Here is a 20,080-nt window from a genome sequence, read left to right on the forward strand (position 1 = left end):
GAGAGTTGGTGCACACTGTAGTTGTCTGGCCCACCTCTGGGTTTTATTTCTGCAGAACAAATGGCAAAGCTGTTTTTTAACCTGTGTCTTTCCAAGGCGTGTGGTTGAGATATGGCTGGATGCACATACAGCGGCAGAATTTTCATGGTGCTCTTGAATCTTCCAGTTCCGATATTACCTATAGTACTGCTCTTTGGATCAGCGGCAGTAGGGTGGGATTCTGTCATTTGTATTTTGTGGACTAGATCTTTGTACTAGCCTTCAGTTATCTTTCGAGTTGCTGATAAAACAAAAGCAGGAAGAGCCTTAGAGCTGATTTCTTTAGAATGGGATTGTGTCAAAGACTCTCTGTTCATCATGTGATGGAGGTTGTAGAACTGTGCCTGCAATAAAACTGTGTGCATCTTTTCTGCACACAGTTATCCCACTGTGCTGAATATTAGAATAAGACAGCCTTTGTTTAACCCAAAAAGGGTTTTGCAGAAAATTCTTTCATGTGAAAGCTGCCATTTTTCTATAATGTTTTGAAAATTGACATGGTGAAAAACAGAAAACAAACATTATTGTGAAAACTTTCTCAAGCTATGCTAAATTTTTTAATAAGCTTTTTAATTTTAGTTGGGATGTTTAGTTTTAGTGAACTTTATTCTGTTTTTCATTCACTTCATTAAGAATGCCAGTCCTCCAACATAAATCTTTCTCTTTCTGCCTCTTGCAGCTAGAGTTTGTAGAACTCAGTGTCAGCAGTGGATGCCCTGATCTAAAGGAAGGCTTTGTGATACTTTAGCTTGAGAATGTTTCTTGGAAGTGATGGAACGATGGAGTGACAGCCAGTTAGCTCACAAATTTCACATATTCTAGACTTCAGGTAGCAAAGTTGAGGCTACTTCCAAAAACAATGCCACTGGAAGGTGATGTTTCATTGTACCAGTCCATTTTATTTGATGGACATCTGCAGCACACTGTGTGGATAGCCTTCTCCACTGCCAAGCACACCGATGACTTGCATTCAGCCTGTTGTGTACCAGCATCATGTGTTCTTCTCTGCAAAGCTATCTTCTACCCTTTTGTCCTTCAGCCCATGCTAGTGTGAGCAGTTATTCTGCCACAGGTGCAAGTCTTTGCATTTGCCTTTATTAAACTGGATGGGACATCTGCCAGTCAAGGTCACTCTGGCTGGCATCCCATCCCTCCAGCACATGAGTTGCCTCTTCACTCTCTCCAACTTGGTGTTGTCCGTGCACTTCCTGAGGTTACATTCTATCCTGTTTTCCAGGTGGTTGATGAAGATACTAAATGATGTTTATTCCAATGTTGTCCCTGAGAGATGCTGCTTATAGCTGGTTTACCAGTTACACTTCAGGCTGTTGAGCTCTCTTCTTTGAGCCTGACGGTGACTTTGAGCCACTTTTCCAGCGACTTTCTAGTCTATTTTTTCAGTGTAGTGTAGAACAAACTATGTGTTTGTTCCAATTATGATGTGATAGGAGCTAAGCAGAAACACAGTTATTTCATGCAAGTGTTAAAAACTGAGAACTAAAGCCTGAAATAGCAAGGGATCTGTATTGCTTCTTTGTTAAAAGAGTTTGTTCAGCGTTTCTGAGAAACCACATCCTTTTGAAATATCTTGGGTTGGGAACCAGAGTTACTTTCAAAAAAGTAGACAGTCGTTCTCAAGTAAATACCTCTTTCTTCCAAGATAGTTTCATGGACTTTCTATGACAGAGGTTTTGGTAGTTAACTGGTAATTTCCAGGATTCTTGAGTCACATCCCACTTGAATTTTCTGGTCTTTTTAAAGATTTCATATAGTCAGAGATGGTATGCATTTTTGTAGTGCGCTGGTTTTTCCATATCTTCTGCATGCAGATTTGCATAATGCAGTCATGCATTGTCAAAATAACTCTAGTTCAAGTATTATGTTTGTCATTATACATTGTCAAAGATATCTCCTCTTTCTACTCTTAGGCTAGGCTAAATTGCATCCTTATTTTTATAGCTAAATACATTTGGCGTTGGTTTTTGTGACTTTATTATCTTTTTAGCTAAGTTATAAATGTGTAACTGGAGAATGTCTCAGTTACTGTGCTTGCAATAAAGAATATTTTTTTAGATGAGAATTGTAGTTCTTTAGCAAAATAAATATGTAAGGTTTTTTTGCAAACTTGGCTTTAGCATTGCAGATGTTTTGTACAATGAAAGTAGGTTCTAATGTAGCTGTCAAACAGGAAAAGTAATGTTTGCTGGGTTTGTACCTTGACTTACTGGTGTGCCTAGAGTTGGAGGGGGAAAAAAACCCCAAAAGTTGCACAGAACAAAGACTGATAGAGGAAGGACAATCATAATTGATATTCAGTTGCATTTTACATTTTCTTAATTATGTAGTGGGTAATATATTTTGAATTCCTGTCATTTTTCTATTTTCTGTTATAATTGCATATCAAACAATAACCTTTTAGTATTTTAAGTCTTTTTTTGTGTATTAATTATATGCAGTAGCAGCTGGTGAAACTGAATTATTTTACACTTCTTGCAACACCCTAATTTTTAGGAGCATGACAAGAATAACAGTGGGTACTTTTATCTCCTCTTACTGCAGGGAAATTTTTTACTAAAAAAGGATTTTTTTTTTTCTTTTGCTTCTAGATCTTTCAAAGAACAGATTTACTGAAATTCCTCCTGATGTCTGGCTGTTTGCACCACTGGAAACTTTAAATTTGTATCACAACTGCATCAAATCCATTCCAGAATCTATTAAAAACCTGCAAATGCTTACCTACCTTAACATTAGGTGAGTAATGCTTGTAATTTTTGGTCTTTATATACCTTACCTCATTGGAGAGGTGGCATTCTACTTCATAAGATCATTGAGTGCCCCTGTGCCATCATTTTTGCCCAGCTAGATAAAGTTATTCTGTGGTTTGTTTGCCTTATCCTTGGTGTTTAAGGCCAGCAGTTGTTGCTTCCTTTGTGGGAAGGCATTGACAGCATTACAAAATTTCAGTCAGTAAACTATGGAGATAAGGAGAGTTTACAAAGTTTTCTGTGTTTTTAATGTTATGCAGACAGACAATGTTTAGAAACTACATGTGTTAAAAAAAAAAAAAAATTTGCTTCTCTCAAGAGGGTAGGTGACTCTGGCCAGAAGGCCCTACTCATTTTGCACATTATTTACATTATTCATTGCTGTATTGCTGTTCTTAAACTTGGAAAACATATGGTTGCATCTTCTCAAGAGAACAGAAGATTAATATGAGCTCTGGAAGGAGAGGGAATCTAGAAGAACACTCCCATAAAGAGCCAAGACATTGTTTTCAACAATATTCCTTGTTTCTTATATTGATTGCATCAAGTCCAAAACAGTCTTCTCATCTAAGAGCTATATAACGTGAGATTTGGTTCCAGAATTTATTTTGAAAAAAACTTTTAATTGATCCTTGGAAAAGAAAAAAGTAAAAAAAACCCCAACCAACCAAAAAACCCCAAAACAACTCCCCCCCCCGCCCCTCCCCCCAACAAACCAACCAACCAAACTATGTCTCAAAATCTGCAAATATCAGTACTTATAGTGATAATTTAAGAGTAGTCTGTTCTGTGGCAATTCTAAAGAGGATTAATGATATGATAAAACTCAATGTTTTCTGAAAGAAATTTGACCTAACTTTCTTCACAAAGCAGCAACAGCCCATTTATCTTTTGATGGTAATTGAGGTGCTGAATACAATTCCTTATACAGAAATAAAGTAGCATGTAGTTCTAACTGGGCGTTGCATGTTATTTCAAGAGTCGACTCTTCTAATAATCATTTGCCTTACTGTGCTTTGTCTTCATTTTTGTGCTAGTGTCTGAGGACTGTTTTCACAATACATGAACATGTGGACTACAGTAGTTGAAGAACAGGCTAAAATCCTGGCTTACTAGTTTCAGTATTTTGTTACAGAAGAAAACCACATGATCTCAAATTCTAATTTTGGATTCAGATGACTGAAGTAATGTATTGTGCAATTCGTAGTAAAGTAGGCAGCTCTTTTAAAAAAAGAAAAGGCAAAAACCCCACAACCAAAAAGCACAAAAACAAACCCCCTCCCCGCCCCCCCCCCCAACCCCCAGAGGAAATTAAGTGATGCAGAGAATGACTGTTTCATTGCCACATTTTTATAATCAATTAAAAAGTTTACTTGCACATTATATTTTTGCTTCTCATGCTCTCCAACCAAAGAAGCCTGTCATATCTGCCTGAAATAGAACATAGACTTACTGCATACCTACATCCAAAACTTATTTGTATTGTTTGCTTAGAATTAACAGAATAAATACATTACTTTTATAAAGATACTGATAGAATTTTACTGTCATTTTATGGTGTTAAAATTGCAGTACTTCTTTGAAGCTGAAATATTGCAAGGACATACATTTATTTTTGTTGGTTTTGCAGCCCTATAAACTGTAGGATTGGAGAAAAATAATGTAAAAAGCTTTGGTTTAAATATGAAAACAGTGCTCTGATACCTATCAATTAAACAGTAAAACTTCTGGGTCTTCATATAGTGTGAACACAAATGTCAACACTTAAAAGGTTTTTTTGTTTTTGTTTTTTTGTTGTTTGGGGTTTTTTTTAATAGAACTTCTGGCCTCTATACAATTCTACTTAGAGCAACAGCAATTACTGAAATTTTTTTACTTTTATGTATGAAAGGAATTGCTTTCATACTACATCTGAACAAGCTGGTTTTCCAATGGTTTTGTTAAATGTACAAGTACCTTATTAGAAAAATTCTGTGAATTTCTGGTAGTGGCAGTCTGCAGTTGGTAGTTTTTCCAATATGGATTTAAATCAAATTGTCAGTAACAGTGTATTTCTTGTGTACAAAGTAGACATACGTGCATGCAGTTGGAAAATGATATACACAAAAGAAATCAATTTTAATTAAAACTTTCCTTCCAGACTGTTGCTGTGCAAAGTAATAAATAAATGTTAAGAGCTTTCTGTGATGGCTCAGGAGTGACATGACCACACGACATGAGAAGCCTTGTATATAGTTCTGGTTTGCTGAGAACATTAACTTTATATTGGTAGACTGTCAGATCAGGTGGTCCTTCTGAAGGTATCAGAAAGTAGAATAAAAGCAAACATCAAACATATTATTTAACAGATTTCTCTGTATGTTTTAATGCTAGATTGAGTTATAGTACCTACTCATTTCATCATGCGAGATGGGGACCTAAAATTCACATATGAGAGAGGCTTTATCTGGTAAGGAATTAACGATGGAGATTGTAGCTTAAATTTAGATGAAATTGTAATAGGTGGAGAATATCTTCTGGAATAGGAGAAAAGTTGTACAATGTGCATCTCGGACTCCTTGTCAGGCTTAAAAAGAAGATCATAATCTAGCCTTGCTTGTTCATTTTTCTTTCTTTCAAGTCGAAATCTTTTATCAACGTTGCCAAAATACCTGTTTGATCTTCCACTTAAAGTTCTGGTTGTCAGTAATAATAAGCTGGTCTCCATTCCAGAAGAAATTGGAAAGTTGAGAGATCTAATGGAGTTGGTAAGTACAATTGTGAACCATTTTACTAAGTAAACTTAAACTATAAGCAGTTTATTTATGGTATAAGAAAAATATAAATTTTTTAAATATAGAACTACAAAATGTAAATTAAGTTACTGCTTTTTCTTAGTGTTTGAGCTCAAATTACAGGTGTAATATATTGTAGAGTTTAAAAACAGGGGTTAAACACAAATCAGTATGTTGGGTTAACTAAAGGGGTTCATAAATAGAATTGTTCTTCAGATTATTTCATTTGAGTCCCTCATTTGTATGTTGTTAAAAATGGTGAATTTTTCTGTTTATCTTCCTTACAGTAATCATAATTCTATTTATTTTTCTTATATGTTATCAGGAATCTTCTTTCCAGCTGAAGAGTTCATCACTATTTACTCTGTACTCTTATACAAGTTATGCCATTCAATAGTTGTTTTCTTGTTTTGTGGTGTGTGTGTCCCCCTTTCTGCTATTCCTTTATTTGGATTGGAGTGAATAGAATGATGTGTGATACTCACAGTTTGTGTCTGTACAACATGATTTTATCCTATGGCTTACTAAAGTTGTGTGCTTTGTCATCCATCCCTTTCTCTATATTTCTTAATATTCTTAATATTCTATTAATACTCTGTGTTAAGCTCACGTGTTTTGGAGAACTATGCACAATTATTCACCAACCTGGCACTTGGACTATGTCTGATTCCCCCCCCCCCCCCCCATGATTACTTTGATCATTTCAAGCAATCCTTACCCTGTTTTCCGAGTAGCTGTTTATGCCCTGGAGATTTCTTTTAACATGACCTAATTTCTGAGCTATAAATCAACATTATTTTTTAATTTACAAGTAATACGAGATATTCTGAATGTTTGTGAGGCTTTTCTAGTGTCCTCTACTCTTTGGTGAGAAATTCTTTATGCTCACTTCAATGTCATAGGATTTCAAGGTGGGATCACTGCTATTGTTTACAGGAAGTGAATGTTTTTCAGAATTGCAGTTGTGATATTTTTGGCTTATTTTTCAAAATTGTCAAACCTAGAATGCATGCTTGATGACACAGATTAAGGATATACTAGAGTTTCATTCCAGTACCTGTTATACTTGTTTAGAACATAAGTAATATATATACATAAAAAAGTTGACAACTAAGTCACACGCTAGAAAGATGCTTTTAGGAAAGGAATCCCATCTTAAATTTGGTGATGTGGACCAAGAAGAACCTGCAATAGATACACAACAGTTGATCCCAAGCAGCCTGTGCTTTCTGAGACATCCAGCTATGTGCAGACATTGTGTCTGCCAAAAGTAGATGAGCGATGCGTAAGCTGAAGCTCTGGAAGTGTGTAGTGAAGAAGGAGGCTGCATTTGTCTGGTTAAGGCCTGGCTTCTGGTTACTGACAAGGCTTGCCTTTAAAATCAACTTCCAGTTTTTCATCAGATAGACCAGGTAACAATGATAGATATCTAGGAAACGAGTCTCTGAAGTCAATTTTATTGAATCGGAAATAAAAAAAGGTTAGAAATGGTCATATCAATGTGATCGACTCAATCTGGACTACATAAATGTTAAATTAGTGGCAGAAATAGCTGTAGTCTGTGTTCACTTGGTGCAGCTTTGTCACCCTCTAGTGCTTGTATCCAAAAAGTTGGTGAGCCTGCTATTGCTCTTTGTAAATTTTTAGTTGCATGGATTCGTTCAAGGTTTTTTAAGGAAGAAGAATGTTTATAAAAGGAGCAGAATGCAAATCATTTGCCAGCAGTAGCACAAGAACTTTTAACTGATACGGGAACTACACCAGGAACTCCTGATTCCTAGGCTACCGTTTTAATCTCAAAACCATTCTTTCATCATTCATCGGTTTAACTTTTTTGAATTGAGTTTCTGAAACATGAACCACTAAATACTGAAGAAATGGCGAGATCTGTTCTGGTACTTCTCCCCTTTGTGGAAAAAAACAAGAAAGATAGGATTACTTTTTTTTTAATGGTATGCTTTATAGTAGTTTTGATAGCAGTTTTCCTTTGTTCAATTTCATTTAAGATGTTCAGTTAATTTATTAATTATATCTTTCTTAGGATATTAGCTGCAATGAACTTCAGGTTCTTCCCCAGCAGATAGGAAAATTGCAGTCACTTAGAGAATTAAACATGAGAAGAAATAACCTCCATATGTTGCCAGATGGTAAGCTACTAGTCTTCATTTCTTTGATGTAGGTAAATTAGGTAAAGTGTTAAGAAGATACCTGATTTTTTTTTTTTCTTTCCCCCTATGCAGAATTAGGAGACCTTCCCTTGGTAAAGCTGGATTTTTCTTGTAATAAAATTACAGAAATTCCAATTTGTTACAGAAAGTTACGTCACTTACAAGTTATAGTTTTGGATAACAATCCAATGCAGATACCACCAGCACAGGTTAGTATTAAAGCATTCTAGTTCAAAAATTTGCACTAGGATCTTAAAGAGGAAGCTGTTCTAAGTTATGCCAATCAGGTTTTCTTCTTTTTTTTTAGCTGTATTTGTCCTAGTGGGAAGTTGTGGGTACAAACTCAATGTAGGAATTATTTGTTGGGGTGCATTTTCAAAAGACATGCTATGTAATTAAGATTTTTTTTTCTTTGTTTGTTTCCCAACAGATATGTTTAAAGGGTAAAGTACATATATTTAAATTCCTCAGCATTCAGGCGTGCCTCAGAATAGATAAAAAACCAGATTCTTTGGATCTTCCGTCATTAGGTAAACGAATCCCCTCCCAGCCACTCACAGACAGGTGAGTAGTGGGGTTTTTGTTTTATTTTACTTTAGCATTTGATATGAAGTGATCTGGTTACTATAGATAATAGCTGTAATTGCAATACTTTAATTGTTCTTTATTTAGGAGTCATAGTATTTATTTTCTAAGGTTGTGTTACTGGAAGCTTAATTGGCTCATCTGAGTTGCTATGAAAAATTTTCATTGTATGTGCTAAAGATTTGGAAATTGGAACAAAGATGTATTTTAAATTTGTTTATTGGAAAACTTAGCTATTTATTTCCCAAACAGATATGTCAAAACAGTAGATGAGAAGTTCCTATAAGTGTCCTGAATATAAAGTTAGTCTGTTGGATGGAAAGTCTGCCTCCCACATATATTTTAAGGGAAACTCACTTAAACATCAGTGAAATACTATGGATTTCGTTATTAGATTAGTCGAGGTCAAAAAGTGCAGAATATTTTGTTGGACTTCTGTACTGAGTAGCTCTTGAGTAATTAAATGGGAATGTTTTTGTATCTTCTGTTATCAGTTGGCTTGCCAGTGGAAACCATATGGAACAATACTGTCTTTTTGCCTATTTTCTTAAAAAGTCACATGCAACTTGTGCCTCTCTGTGTTCAAGGCTGAAGGAAAGGTGAAATTTAGAAATAAAGCTTACACAAAACCATCTGAACCGTCAGATTCTGTCCATGGTCTTGGTACTGTGCCATAGGGAATTAGTCTACAGTGTCTGCAGATCACTCCTAAATGCTCCGAAAAACTGCGGTCCACAACTGCTCCCCAAAAGCCTCCACTGAATTTAAGGCCTACAACTAAAATGTATTGCAAAGGAACAAGGTCATGGGTATTACCATTGTACATCGTATTTGTAGTAGTGAGAACTTGTTTAATGAAACTTTCCAGATAATCTTATGATGTAAACCAAGCTCCAGTGCACAGTTGGAAAGCACATCCTGCTGTTGCTGCCAATTTTATGTCTTCGAAAGGCATAAATTTCGAGGAAGTATTTCATAGATATTAAGGCAGAGTTAAACCATTATAATATGAGAGTCTATTAGGGAATGTATATTTGCTACTAGTAGAAAACCACATCTGCCAATAGAATTCAAGGAATTGTGTTTTTTCAGAGGAAGCCTTCTTTTCTGAAGATGGTATTTTGAATGAAATAGAACAATTCTAAAATTGCATAGATACAGAGAGAGTACCGTAATTGATCGTTTCCACTTTAACTTTGCTTTGATACTTTTTTTCTTGAACAACTCCTGTAGGAGATTAAGAATTCTGTGCCCATGGGGCATTGTGCAAAAATTCTGTATCAGCAACTGTAGATGAGTATAGAGAACATATTTTTAAAAGGATGTTTATTTTCTTTTAGAAAAGTGAAATTACTGTTTCTTTCATTCCTGTGTGGGTTTTTTGTTTTTCGGTTTTCTTAACGTAGCATGGAGGACTTTTATCCCAATAAAAATCACGGACCAGACTCTGGCATCGGAAGTGATAATGGGGATAAAAGGTTGTCCACAACAGAAGTGAGTATTGATGTATTCAACAGTATATACGCTGTTGAATTTGTGTAATTTCTGGGTTTTAGAATTTTTTAGCTTTGTATTTTGTATAATTTGAGAAATACTTAACTAAGTTGCATTTAACATTCTTTGAACTTCTGTACAGTGGAGTTTAAACCATTAGACTGCCAGTATCAGACACAAATTATTTACATAATGCTTTGACTTTTCTGGTTAAGGTTCATTCCAGTCCAAATTTCGTACATTTTAAAACTGAATTCTGACCTAAGGAATTTTTTGGATCTTTTACTGTGTGAAGTGCATAATCCTTTTCTACACAAAGGACAAAATTTCTTTGAAACTTCCTTTTGTTATTAATGAAATGACTGTACTTAAGAAAACAAAAGTTTATTTGGACTAAACTTGAGTGTTGTATATGTTAGTAATCCTCACTGGTTAAATTTTAATAAAATTCTGAATGATCTGCTAGGTTTAAAGCAATGAACAAAAATCTCTACAAGTTATCTGTGTATTTGTAGAAATCTAGATTAAGGAGCTGTAATTACACTATTCAGCTTTGACATCACTGTTATTAGAACAATAGATTTTTGAAACTTAGAAAGAGAATTATTAAAAATGCCGAGTGATTGTTAGCGGGAAAACCATAGAACAAGGAGTATTACTAGTTGGTTGTTTTTTTTTTAAGAAAACTCAATGATTAGAAGTAAAGCTGTGGTTTTGCGGGGGTTTTTTGTTCGGTTGGTTTTTGTTTTGTTTTCAGTGGTCTAACAAGGGTCAGAGTAGTTGGAGGCTTTAGATAAGAAAGTACCCCAAGTACAGTTTTCTTAGCCCACTGACTGGGGCTGGACTGGACCTCTTTGAACAAAGTACTGTATTTCAGTATTATGTAATACACTGAACAGTTGTCTGTCACTCCCTAAACTATGATTCCCTTAAACCCCCTTCCCACCCCCCAAAAAGAAAACCTCCACCCACAAAAAGCCCTGCCTGCCTTGATGTTTTTTTCTCTGTCCTGGGAGCCATCTCTCATGATAGGGTCAATTGCACTAAAATTTGTGAGTTCTTAGCAAATCATATAATAATGTAATTTTTATTATTTGCAGCCATCTGATGATGATACAATCAGCCTTCACTCCCAGGTATCAGAATCAACAAGGGAACAGACATTAAGGAATGACAATCACGTAATGGGAAGTAAACTCGATCCACAGAAAGGTAATATCTGTTGTGCATCTGCCATTTTAGGTAGCAGAAATACTTTTGCTTAGGTAATCTAATATAAGAAAACTGCACAAAACAAAATGATCGCATGTTGGCATTGTATTTTCATAATTTCAGAAAACAATGTAATAATCACAAATAGATAAGGCCAGAAAGAAAGAAAAATGATTATTTCTAGCTCAAGGAGACATGATTTCATTGCTTTATCTCTATCTGGTCTTTTTCATAAGTACTTATCTCTCTCGGGAATAACATTTGGTTTAGAGAACTGTTTAATATCATCTTTTCTATTCTTCATCAATCCTCACTAGACCAGGAGGTATATGATTACATTGATCCAAATGCAGAAGAAGGAGCTGTTCCTGACCAAGGAGACGTACAGATTGGACCATTGCTGTCTTATATCAAGGTAGCATAGCTTGACAAAAGAAGAACTCTTCATCAGGCTTGCTTTTTTTTTAATTCAAGTCTAAGTTTATTTTTCATTCTATGTAAGGAACGGGGAAAACATCCTGAGAAATCCCAGAAAATAGAACAGAATGAGGACTGGGGGGATGAAAAAAGGTAAATCTTCTGATCTTTTTTGGGAAGGTTTTACTCATAGTGGGGGGTGAGGGTAGTTTTATTTTAAGCTCCTTGTGTATGGAGGAAAGAAATCTTATCTTGAACACAGAGTGCTCCTTCTTGGACAGAAAATAAGCTTATAGGAAGCGCTTCTTAGTTATTGTCCAATAACGTAGCCATTTCTGTGTCTTGCTTTACTGAAGTCAGGCAAGTCATGAATGTTTAATTTTTCAGACTTCAGAAAGAACAGCTGCTGGCTGAAGATGATGATGAACTCAAAGAAGTGACTGACTTGAGAAAAATAGCAGCTCAGTTACTGCAGCAAGAACAAAAACACAGGTATTATAATATTAGTTAAGATAACTTGTGTTACAATTAATTTATTCTTTAACCTGCCTTATACCCAAAAGCTCTTGACACCTTATCATTCTGAGAACAGTTTTGTCCAGCTGTTAAAGTGACAGACCTGATACCTGTCCTGTGTTTCTTTTCATAAAATTGCTGTCTAGAGAAGCAGTGATATACCTCCCATGGAGAGGAAGAGATGAATGTGAAAGTCTCTATTTCCTGGTTTGATGTATATTAACTTTTTTATACTTTTTTTTTTCAAAGCAGTATACTTAAGTAGGCATAGTTAACACTTACATTAAGTAGATTATTGGTAACGTGTTAAAATGACTTTGTCTTAGTTTGTATGGGTTACAGAACCTGCGTACAGTTTGTTTGTGACTGGTTATTTTTATGCAAATACGAGGTAATTTAGGTGGTACTTCCTCAATTCAGTCTGACATGAGATATAAATTTCCTATGGACTGAAGGGGAAATTTGTTCAAACATTATTCTGTCAAATGACAGAGCATATATATATATTCTAAATGTATATAAAAATAACTAATTTGAACAGTGTAAGTTCATCCTGATGAACTGCCTGACTTTCTCCAATTCATGTTGGGCATCACAACAGAATGATTCTTGAAAAGGAGCTGTAGAACAAGCAGCAGATTAAAGGAATATAATAGAACAAGTTAACTGTGTAAAAGGAAGAGCAGGACGAATACCTGGAGTTGCATAGGATGTGGACAGGCTAGGATAGGAGCCATGTTCTCTCTCGTTCCTTTACCAAGCAGGCAAATAACCAGTGAGGTACTTTGGTGACAATAAGCTCTTTCAGGAAAGGTAAAAGTTGTAGTTAATAGTAGTTCATTAACTAAAATAGTTCATTACAGTTGTTCATTATCCCACAGTAATGGATTTAACTTTATACCAGCTTAAATACTATTTTTGTTTCTTTTGCATTTCTGTGTAATGATGAGATTCTGCACTGCTGGTTTTCTTTTAAGATAGTTGAAATACATGTGAAGCCCTCGGAGAAATTGATATCCTGATACTATGAACTGCAGAGCTTTAAAAATTCACCAGCGTTTTATACTAGTTAAATAAAATAGCAGTAGTGTGTATGTGGAGAAAAGATAAAACAGGTTTTACTTAAGTCCATGCAGTGTATTTAAGAATTGGTTGTTCACGTTGGGAAGGGAAAAATGAGGATGAAATCTTAATGCTAATACATTCTTATTACAAAAAGTATTGCAAAAAAGACTAAGAATGCTAAATTTTCTCATATTAATTTATTAATAAAGAGACAATAAGTGTGTTTTTCTTATTATTTTTAATATGATGGTTATTTATATTGCATGTGGATCTTGTTTGATTAGTTTTAATATTTCCTGGTTATCTAATAATTTGAAATACCAAGCCACTCCTCTTCAGAAGTACTGCAATGTAAATTTTACTCGTCGTATGTTGTTGTATCTTAATGCAGTGATCTTGCTAATGGTTTTGCTTTGCTCTTGAATTGTTCAGACATATGCAATCTTATTTGTTGTTAAGTTTTACTTCCTAGTTTAACATTTATGTTTTAAAGCTTGCTTATGTATCTTTAAGTACATGAGGGCAAAATCACCACTGATATAAAATTTAGCCCTGATTTTGAATCCATAGTTTTGTGAATTTATAATTTCTTGTCATAAACAGCAATAAGAATAATATTTAGAAGACTAGTGAAGATATTTCTGTGTTTATTTGTGGAAAATATGTTTAACCTGAGTAAACAGAATCCTCAGAAAAGTGAGCATCACAAAATAATTTCTTACTAATCATATTTCTGTTCGTTCAGTGTGTGTGTTTTTTTAAATATTATGCAGTCTCTTTTCTTTTTGCTTGCTATGCTAATGAATTCCCTGTCCTCTCCCATCAATCTGTCCTGCTTCCTTCTTCCGTCTTTGGCTTTGGTGTACATGAAATATGAATACAGACGAAGGCCATTAAGCTATAGAACTTCATTCAGTGAAAAACTCTTCCAGAGGACAAGGGCTGCAGGACGTGCATCAAGGTATAAAGTGTTTGTAGAGCTTCAGATTTCCAAAGTTAAAATGTGGACAAAAGAAACAATTTTGGCCATTTCTTGAACAAAAACAGAATAAAGGGATTGGCTAAGTTAGCCCAAGATATTTTGTTATCAAAAATAGATTGCAATGCATTTATTGTTCTTTAAGGATATACTATTTGAGGAAAATACTGAATTAGGCAACTCTCCAAAGAACATTTAAATAAGTCCAAACTTAGAAGCATAATTTCCTGTACCTTTGTCATGCTTTCTCTTCAGTTTTTTGTTTTCTAATATATAGTACCTCAAGTATAGAACCTCAGGCAAAAATAATTTTTTTTTTTTTAGTTATCTTGGTTTTAAAGTGATAATTTTCAAATTAGCATGACCAGTGACAGTTTGTTTTGTATTTGACAGCCATGAGGGAAGCATTTGCAAATACTCAAACCTCACAGGTAACAAGAAATCTGGAATGGGCTGTGTAGACTATGCTCAGACATGTAGGCGATGAATCAAGTGATTTCAGACTTTGTTACCTTATCAACTGAAACTCTGTAACTTGCTCTGGATACTCCTGGTCTGTTTCAAAAGAAAGTAGGATAGCTTAGATTAAATAATTGTCATTAGTACCAAATGAGCCTGTTTCAATTTGCATCAAAGTTAAGTATGGGTTCTTACCCGACAGCAGTGACTTTATAAAACTGTCTAAATCCCTAAGAGCACAGCTTACGATCACAAAGCAGAGCCATATGTGAAGACAGTAGACTGCTGTTGAATGAGTTTAAAATCCATCATTTTTTTGTATCACTGTAAAAGATTCCTAGTGTCTTTATATACTTTATAGATCCTGGGTAGTGCTTGCTTGTTTAGACTTGAAGATAGCTAACCTTAAAATAGCATTATCATCATTCACTTCGTTTGTGTCCCTTAATCATGATGTTATGTTTGCTTAAAATATGAAAGTGTAAGTGAGTGAGAAGAGATTCCACTTCTTATATTCTCAAGCTTTAGAAAATATTTTCCAGTATCATAATTGGTCTTGCCATTGCCTCTCTCTCCCATTTAGTTAGAATTTTGGAGTAGATGTTATGCTTGCATGACATAAACTAGAAAAATGAGTCACAATGTCATTTTTGAGTTTAATATATATAAACATGTGTCATTGTGTATGTGCTGTTGGGTAACTTACATGTCAAAGTTTGTATGAGTTATACAGCCCTTTCAAAATAATGGTTTGTATGCTACCTCTGTAACAACAGAATTTGTGTGGTTAGTAGGAACCATAAGTAGGAAATTCATTGCAGTACTAACACAAGTGTCTTATGCAAGTTCTTATTTAGTGATTCAGTATGACCATCAGTAAGTAATTGGCTTGATAATTGATCTAATAAAAAATTTTTTTTCGATTTAATGAGTTGTAGTATGAATGGAAACAGTTGCTGGAATCTTTGCACTGTTAACACCACACTTAAGAGTATGACTTCCGAATATGAGCTACTTGTACTTTAATTTTGCATACTCAGTTTTGCATTGTATTTCCTGAAAGACAGTTCTTAACACAACTACAGTGATTTTTTTTTTCCTCTCTTCCAGATGAACAAATTATTTTGCCATGAATTCCTTAGTCTGCAGTTTAGTAAACTCAGATTAATTTTCCTCACTGTTTGCTTTAACAGAAAACTTTCAAGTTCCTTATTCCACAGGAAATTCAGATTTCTGACTGGACTAGTAACTGCTAACCTGACAGATACTGAACTTGCTGTTACTTCCCCATCAATATTCTTCAGTCTTTAAACAGGAAGTTTCAAAAATGATTGTTTGTGGGTTTTTTGTTTTACAAAGTATAAAAATATACTTTGGTTATAATAAACTTAGTTTATAAGAAACTCAAATGTTAATTATATGTTTCATAGAAACAGCATAGCTGAAAAGTGCGTGTGTATATATGTTTGAATTAGCTTGAGTAGCTTTTCCTTTCATTTCATATAATGAGTATAAAAAAATGGCCTGTGTTACATACAGTCATTGAATTTACACTGATAGTGTCAGTTTTGGTGCAAGTGTTGCATCAAACTGTTTAGGTGACTCAAACTTCTTTTTTTTTTTAGCTCATTCTATTGTAGTGCTCACATCTTGCTACGAAGTCTCTCTGAATTTCTCATTGCTTTCAGTTGAAGACATAAGGCTAATTTAAATGGAAATTCTCTCTAAAAATTAATGACTTAAATTTAGCATGTTTATATTATGGTTTGATAACCTGTGCTCTGAATGTTAATTTTTTGTAACACTTTTCAGGCTGTAGTACAATTTAATTCTGGAATGCACCCTCAAAATTAAGTTTCTGAAGACAAAATGTAGGGAGCAGGTGTTGCAGATTGTGAATGCTGCAGTCTGTGTTGGTTTACAGGCTTAACTTCTCATAATCCCATTAAATTGAGATTCGAACAGTGAGAGGTTTAAACTACAAATGAGATTACTGAGCTCAAAGTTACCACAATCAGAGAAGTCTGAAAATCATCAATCATTTAAAGTTAATGGTTGTACTGCCCTATGTAATGATAATGAAATATAAAAAGGTGCCTACTGTTTTACTTTCTTCCATTGAATAGTTGGTGGTGTTCTAATTCTTTCTGATTCTTCATACATTCTAGTTCTCTATATAATTTGGCATAAATATACTTTGAAAACAGTTTTGCACATGAAGTCAAGTGTCGAAGTGTAATATTACTAACTCCAAGAATTCAGAGTTATTCATTCTAGTTACTGTTCAACATAATACTTACTTCAAAACGTTTAAGTGTTACTGATTGTTTTGTAATTTTTAACACTTTAAAAATCTGTAATAGCTCATATCTTCTTCCTGTGTCTGTGCATGTCTGGTATGTGTTTGTTCCAGATGAAAAAACATTTGTGAATCTCTATGTAAGTTTAGGCTTTTTTGACTGTTTTCCATTTAGACAAATGGAAGTTCACTTCTGTGTTAGACTTTTCATTTAATTCTTAGCATGTGTTTCTCCATTTTCCACCTCTCCTTTTTCCCTACATTTCCTTTGCACTTGCAGTGTTTCTTACTCGGCTACCTCCTTACATGCTCCTACTGATGGACTTCTTGTGCTCAACTGGTCTCATTTCTGGTCTGCTTTAGACTGACTATCTTCTGTCTTCTGTTTTTAGTGAACAGTGGGGCCTTTTGTGTTGAGGGCAGCATAACTTTACACAGGTGTGAGATCCTTTACACAGGAGTTGAAATAGTATGTATTTAGGGAGAAAAATAAGAGGAGACTCCATTTTGTTTTGAATTATCAAGTTTTACTTCCTTAAAATTCAGAACTTGAAATACTTCAAGAGCTGGAAACAATATTGTTGATTTAAATGGAAGCAGGATTGGGCTTGGATTTCATATGTGTACATACATACATACTCTAATTTTATGGAAAATGTTCAAAACTTTTTATTTACAGGAAATGTTACGCAGTGAAAGTAACATCTATTTTAAGAAAAAGGTTTAGCTACAAAGCTGTTGAATCAATACTTTTTTTTCTTTCTAGGCTTCTTAATCATTCCGTTTCAGTAAGCACAAGGAACAGGCCAAAGCAGCCAATGGAATCTGAAAAATGGTATTGATACACTTAAATGTACTACACCTTTCAATATTTTATTAATTTAATTCTTATATTTATTCTGTGTCGCTACTGCCATCTTCTGTCATAATGTCTTTAGCTCAAGATGACATAGAAGCTACACAAATAATCTGTTCTTGAACTTCTTTCTTTCAGATTAAAAAAAAAATTTGTTCTTTTGAGCCTTTAGGAAAGTTGATGTAATCCAGAAACTAATTTGTGCATCTGATTATGGCAGCAATTCAGGTGCCTAAAGATAGCATTCAGTGGTATTTTAGACATCCAGTTCCAGTCCGGAAGGTCATGTCTCCCATAGGTAACAGTCCTGTGCAGATGTGTTAGATCCTGTGTTATATAAAATTACACTGTAGCTGTGCTTAGGCATCTAAATTTTCCTCCCTGGCTGTCCTTTTGTGCTCTTAAGAGCTGTTGGAAAAGTGTTGCTGGGAGTTCAGCCTGCAAAACCTTTACTGTTTGTGGAGGACATGTCAATGAGGAATCCATTGTCTGCAGGAGCTGTACTCTTATGCTCTTTCTTTGAATTAAAAAAAAAACCACCACCACAAACCAACAACAAACAAAAATACCCAGAGCTGTGTCTTTTTTTTTTTAGCAAATTGGGAAATCACAGCTTCCCATTTCTGACTCCATGGATAAGAGAGAACTTAGCAAGTTTTCAGCCCTCCCTCCCTTAAGGAAACCTAGGTCAGTTATTTTGAACAGTTTGGTCAAGAAATAATCTATTTGAATTTTTAAGCTAAAGAGGCAGAGCTTACTGGCAGCTTCCTGATGAGAACTTCATTTGAAGGGTGGCTTTTGTGATTTTTTTTTTTTTTGCCAGCCCCATAGTGTTCTAAAATCTGTATCTCCAAAAGAATCTGTATCTGCTTGTGTCCAGACCCTAGTTTGGCTGTGTTTCTTGGAGACAAAAGCCATAACTGCTGTTGGTGTTGCTAGAGAGCACTGGGGGTGGTAACAGCTCTCTACAGTTCAGGTACACATCAGGAAAGCATTTACTCGAATAGGAAAGGGACACAGTGTAGGTATTTCAATGTGATACATCCTATTTTGGCTGTCTTCTCTCTTATTGGTATCTGCGGTTTTAAAGAGCTAGTTGCGCACAGGTCCTGTGGTTATATGAATCATGCTGCAACTATTATTCATTTGCATTTGGAACTTTCCAGTCCTTGCTTACTTAACATACAGTTTCTGTTCTCTGGGATGCTGTCACCTATTGTAGTGTACAGCTATGTTAGGCTTTCATATTATAGGGTAATCCAGGAAAGGTTAAATTTACCTTTCACTGTTTTGTTAATGAAACAGAAACAGTTCTGAGACTTCAAAACAAAGAAAAAAGCAAACAAAAAACCAACCCCCAAAAAACCCCCAACCACCTTCCCACCCCCTTGTGTGAGGTGTGCACAGAAGATAAGGTAAATGTTGCAGGCTATTTGTTGTTTTATTGCACTGATGTATAGGAACCCAAATCATACACTGCAAGGAACATACGAAGAGAGTAGAAAGACTGTCATATCCCTAAAGAATTTACACTTAGAGAACATGTCATAGTTAATAGATACATATGTATCAACAGCAAAACTCAATTATTTATTGCAGCAGTTCCTGCAATTCTTGATTGGATTGCTTATCAAGCTATGGGACATGATTCAGGCAAATTTCCTATGCCTAGCAGGTTTAAAAAGCAGCATTATTGGTTTGAGGCAAACAGAAAGAAAAAGGAAGGAAAAGGAATGCAAAGTAGCAGAAGCTAAGTGCCTAGTTACTTTCCCTTTAGGATTATTATAACTGCTCATAGTGTTATGTCCTTCTTGCATTCAATCCCCAGCTGTTAGCCTTTTGGTATACTGCATAGTTTCTAAGTCAGCTGTCAGAATGTGAATGAAATTGTTGCTGGTAAGATGAGAGAAGTGAATTTCACAGATTTAGAAAGAAAAAGTTGAAGTGACACCAAATCTAAACGTCTTTATTTTCCTGAGAACTTTCAATGTCAGGCAGTCCATGTTCCAGAGTGTATTTTTTGGAGTTTCACTGTCCCATCTTAAAATGTTTTTCCCATCCCTATTAGTATATAAGCTTCTACTTTACTGTATAGAGCTAACAGTGAAATGAAGCATGTGAGTCTTCCAAAAGTTTAAGAATAGTTATTTTGTCAGCTTTGAACAAAATGTTTCATTGGTTGCTTTGAGAAACAAAACAATGAAGGTGCATTAGTAGTCTCTAAAGATCAACTTACTTAAGAAAAAGCTTTATCTGAATAAAGTACTGTAGTGTGGAAGACCTATTGTCAGTATATGGTAAAGGATAGTGAAATATGTTTTGAGATTTTAGTCAAATGGTCATACGTTTTAGCCACATTGTGACATCCTTATACAGGTAGCCAAAAAAAATACTGTAGTGCTGCAGAGAAGCTGCTTTTTAATAGTATTCGCTTTTTTGATATTTCAAAGTA

General features: G+C 34.9%; 1 protein-coding gene across 2 annotated transcripts in view; it reads left to right on the forward strand.

Moving 5' to 3' along the window:
- The window catches only part of LRCH2 (leucine rich repeats and calponin homology domain containing 2), a 56,610-nt gene that overhangs the window by 15,891 nt on the left and 20,639 nt on the right, over positions 1–20,080 (forward strand). Inside the window, exons 2-13 of one of the 2 annotated variants that reach the window (XM_072877480.1) lie at positions 2,646–2,790; positions 5,425–5,551; positions 7,620–7,725; positions 7,819–7,955; positions 8,177–8,310; positions 9,738–9,825; positions 10,926–11,037; positions 11,355–11,452; positions 11,540–11,607; positions 11,842–11,946; positions 13,919–13,996; positions 17,539–17,607. In XM_072877480.1, coding sequence (XP_072733581.1) covers positions 2,646–2,790; positions 5,425–5,551; positions 7,620–7,725; positions 7,819–7,955; positions 8,177–8,310; positions 9,738–9,825; positions 10,926–11,037; positions 11,355–11,452; positions 11,540–11,607; positions 11,842–11,946; positions 13,919–13,996; positions 17,539–17,607 — 1,267 coding nt within the window. The remainder of the gene's footprint in view (positions 1–2,645; positions 2,791–5,424; positions 5,552–7,619; positions 7,726–7,818; positions 7,956–8,176; positions 8,311–9,737; positions 9,826–10,925; positions 11,038–11,354; positions 11,453–11,539; positions 11,608–11,841; positions 11,947–13,918; positions 13,997–17,538; positions 17,608–20,080) is intronic. The other variant, XM_072877481.1, reaches the window with a different exon arrangement.

The sequence above is a fragment of the Ciconia boyciana genome, chromosome 12 (genome assembly GCF_034638445.1).
Source record: "Ciconia boyciana chromosome 12, ASM3463844v1, whole genome shotgun sequence".
NCBI lineage: Eukaryota > Metazoa > Chordata > Aves > Ciconiiformes > Ciconiidae > Ciconia > Ciconia boyciana.